The 4,115-nt window shown below is 41.6% G+C and overlaps 1 protein-coding gene across 1 annotated transcript; it reads left to right on the plus strand.

Annotated features, from left to right (window-relative positions):
- Nucleotides 1–1,633: 1,633 nt before the first annotated feature.
- Nucleotides 1,634–3,034, plus strand: CHRM2 (cholinergic receptor muscarinic 2). Its single transcript, XM_021692969.1, has one exon. The coding sequence runs from the start codon at nt 1,634–1,636 to the stop codon at nt 3,032–3,034; it is 1,401 nt and encodes a 466-aa protein (XP_021548644.1).
- Nucleotides 3,035–4,115: the final 1,081 nt, after the last annotated feature.

Here is a 4,115-nt window from a genome sequence, read left to right on the forward strand (position 1 = left end):
ACTGTAATTTTCCACAACAATGCCAGAACACATGTATCTGCTCCTTTGTTTTAACAGCTGCATACTATCCCATAGTAAGAGTATTCCAGAATATATTTAACCAATCCTCTGTCGGTGAGTCATTTTAATATTTCTAGGGTTTTTTTTTTTTTTGCTATAACATTTCTGAATGAACATCCCTGAGTAGACCTCTGTGCACATTTGTAACTATAGCTGAAATAGAACTTCCTATATGCAGTCTGTCACTACACTTGGGTGATACTGTCTGAAAAATGATAATTATGTTTTTATTGAAACTCAGCAGAGTTTGGCAGCAGAAAGGACACTCAGGTTTCATAATTGCTTCTTTGGCAACCCATGGCTGCCACCAGAGCACATAGATTTCCCATGCAGGGATCTTGTCTTAATCATCACTGAATACCCAGCCTACAGCAAATGCCTAATACAGAGAAGTTGCTCAGTAGGTATGTGAGGACAAAGTGAATGAGTAAATTCTCAAGCAAACTGAGGTTTGTTCATAGTCTTACCTCTGTGATTGACTCGATATATGACCTTATATAAATTACTGACTCTTTCTGGGCTTCAGTTCCTTCTTCTGACAAACAAATATAAATCCTAGCCTGACTGCACCAAAGATTTGGCAGGAAGAACAGTAGAATAATAAATTTGGTAGTGACTTGAAAAGTAAAACATTCAGAAAATTCACATAATCATTGTCAATATGCATTTAGTAAATAGCTTCTTTTGCAGGGCATAGAATATTGGAAATGCTAGCTATGTGATGCTAACTCTTAAGTGTAAAATGGAGATCAGAGAAAAAAAATAGTCTTTGGGGGGGAAGGGTATTGGCTAATGAATTATTATTATCTTTGTTAGTATCAATATCAGTATCATTATGAAAAAGGCTTAAAGCTTCCAGTTGGAAAGGTGCTATTGACTATAAAAGTCACATACTCAATATTTTAAGTTTTATGCTTTCTTCCTCCCATTGGCTTATTAATTTTTATATACATACCAGAAACCTCTTGATGCTTTGGAAAGTCTTAGGTGTAACTTTAGTTCATTCAGTTTAATTCATCAATAGTATACTCAGGGGCACCTGGGTAGCTCAGTTAAGCACCCGACTCTTGATTTCGGCTCAGGTCACGAGCTCAGGGTCATGAGATCGAGCTCCACATCAGGCTTTGCGCTCAACCCAGGGTCTGCTTGAGAGCCTCTCTCTTCTCTTCCTCTGGCCTTCCCACTCATGCTCTCTCTAAATAAATAAATAAAATCTTTAAAAAACTTTAAAAACTAGTATACTCAGTTAAATTGACTAATGATAGATAGACAGATATTCATATCTAGATATGGACATATTCAAAATATTATCAGACTTCAAATACACTGCCAGCCTGAAAGGATTTTTTGAACCCTCCAGTTAATGTCTTTACCTTTTATGTGGAGAATTGGGGCAGATAGGCACAATAAACATAGAGGGGAAGGAATGAAGATTTTGGAGGAAAAAACTGTGGTTCAAAAGGAAGAAAGCTGGTATATCTTAACGCAATGTTTGTATTTGTTAATTTTATTCTGTTTCCCTGCAGGTTTAAATGTGTATTTGGCTACTTGGCTACTGATTAGAGAACACAAAATGAATAACTCAACAAACTCCTCTAACAATGGCCTGGCTCTGACCAGTCCTTATAAGACATTTGAAGTGGTGTTTATTGTCCTTGTGGCTGGATCCCTCAGTTTGGTGACCATCATTGGGAACATTCTGGTCATGGTCTCCATTAAAGTCAACCGCCACCTCCAGACCGTCAACAATTACTTTTTGTTCAGCTTGGCCTGTGCTGACCTCATCATTGGTGTTTTCTCCATGAACTTGTATACCCTCTACACTGTGATTGGCTACTGGCCTTTGGGACCTGTGGTATGTGACCTTTGGCTAGCCCTGGACTATGTGGTCAGCAATGCATCAGTGATGAATCTGCTCATTATCAGCTTTGACAGGTACTTCTGTGTCACAAAACCGCTCACCTACCCAGTCAAGCGGACCACGAAAATGGCAGGTATGATGATTGCGGCTGCCTGGGTCCTCTCCTTTATCCTCTGGGCCCCGGCCATTCTCTTCTGGCAGTTCATCGTAGGGGTGAGGACTGTGGAGGATGGGGAATGCTACATTCAGTTTTTCTCCAACGCTGCTGTCACCTTCGGTACTGCCATTGCAGCCTTCTACCTGCCTGTGATCATCATGACCGTGTTATACTGGCACATATCCCGAGCCAGCAAGAGCAGGATAAAGAAGGACAAGAAGGAGCCTGTGGCCAACCAAGACCCAGTTTCTCCCAGTCTGGTACAAGGCAGGATAGTGAAGCCAAACAACAACAACATGGCCGGCAGTGACGATGGCCTGGAGCACAACAAAATCCAGAATGGCAAAGCCCCCAGGGATGCGGTGACCGAAAACTGTGTCCAGGGAGAGGAGAAAGAGAGCTCCAATGATTCCACCTCAGTCAGTGCTGTCGCCTCCAACATGAGAGATGATGAAGTCACCCAGGATGAGAACACAGTGTCCACTTCCCTGGGCCATTCCAAAGATGAGAACTCTAAGCAAACGTGCATCAAAATTGTCACCAAGACCCAAAAAGGTGACTCGTGTACCCCAACTAATACCACCGTGGAGGTCGTTGGTTCTGCAGGTCAGAACGGAGATGAAAAACAGAATATTGTAGCTCGCAAGATCGTGAAGATGACTAAGCAGCCCGCCAAAAAGAAGCCTCCTCCCTCCCGGGAGAAGAAAGTGACCAGGACGATCTTGGCTATTCTGTTGGCTTTCATCATCACTTGGGCCCCATACAATGTCATGGTGCTCATTAACACCTTCTGTGCACCCTGCATCCCCAACACAGTGTGGACAATTGGTTATTGGCTCTGTTACATCAACAGCACGATCAACCCCGCGTGCTATGCACTTTGTAACGCCACCTTCAAGAAGACCTTTAAACATCTTCTTATGTGCCATTATAAGAACATAGGCGCTACGAGGTAAAACATCTTTGTAGAGAAGGCAGGTGGTGAGGGGAGCTTGGGAAAAAGAGAAGGGATAAAAGAGTTCCCCATTTAAAAAAATCTCTGCCATTGCACTTTATAGTCTTATTATGGAATGTGCAATTAAGGAGCCTAACAGTGACACTTTTGTCGTGCCGATGCTCTGGTTTGAGAAACCTGCACCTTATAAACCCTGTCAGTTTAGGAGCAACGAGACCATGAAAGAGACATGTTGGAGTTGTGGATTGAAGGGACAATCTACGCTTTCTCGTACTCTCTTGAAGAAGGGCTTCTGAATCTACAATTTTATCTCTGCACAAGAGGAATAACCTCGCTCCTTTTTTTTTTTTTCCGTTTTTTTGTTGTTGTTGTTCCTGTGTGTCCATACGAGGATGAAATGCCACAGTTACAAGCTAACATGGAGACTTAAACATAAGGAAATAGACATCACACAATGGAGAAGTGAAGAAAAAGAATCAAAACAGGATGTAGAAATGGTCTCCAGAGTGTTAAGCATATATTATTCTTTTGTTACAGCTTTATTTGGAGAATTGCAACATAATAAATGCTCTTTCCCCCTTACCTTTCCCTTTTCCCATCATCAAAAGAAAGCAAACAAACAAAAACCCTAACTAGATCAGATCATTATTTTTCTCATTATACCATCGGCTTTTGTACTTCCCTGTTGTACATTGTGTAAGGGCAAAAATCTGCAGGACTTCCAGTAAATAGAACCAGACACAGCCTTGAAAGTGGGCCTTTCACCCCTGCCCACTGTGTCGTTTGCATTCTTTGGGGGGTATAAAAGCCTATAAACATTTAGTTGGCTTATGATCCTTTGGGTGAAATGTTTTCACCAGCCTGGTTTTCTCCTCAACGAGCTTATGTGAACGGAGTAGCCTACCTAATACATAAACATGCTTGAGAAACCAAAGTCATTTTTTAAACTGAGGTTTGGTCAAATTAAAGAATAGTCATTTTTAGTTGGAGAAAGTTTACTGAGGCCAGACGAATTTTGCAAAAGGCAAATAGAAGGCTGAGAGAATTCTGTTTCAACGGGAATTTGCCTGACCCGTGTATGA

This window comes from Neomonachus schauinslandi, chromosome 12 (genome assembly GCF_002201575.2).
Source record: "Neomonachus schauinslandi chromosome 12, ASM220157v2, whole genome shotgun sequence".
Taxonomy (NCBI): Eukaryota; Metazoa; Chordata; class Mammalia; order Carnivora; family Phocidae; genus Neomonachus; species Neomonachus schauinslandi.

What these genes read in the sequence shown, in the direction of transcription:
- CHRM2 (XM_021692969.1), top strand. Translation starts at nt 1,634, where the DNA reads ATGAATAACTCAACAAACTCCTCTAACAATGGCCTGGCTCTGACCAGT.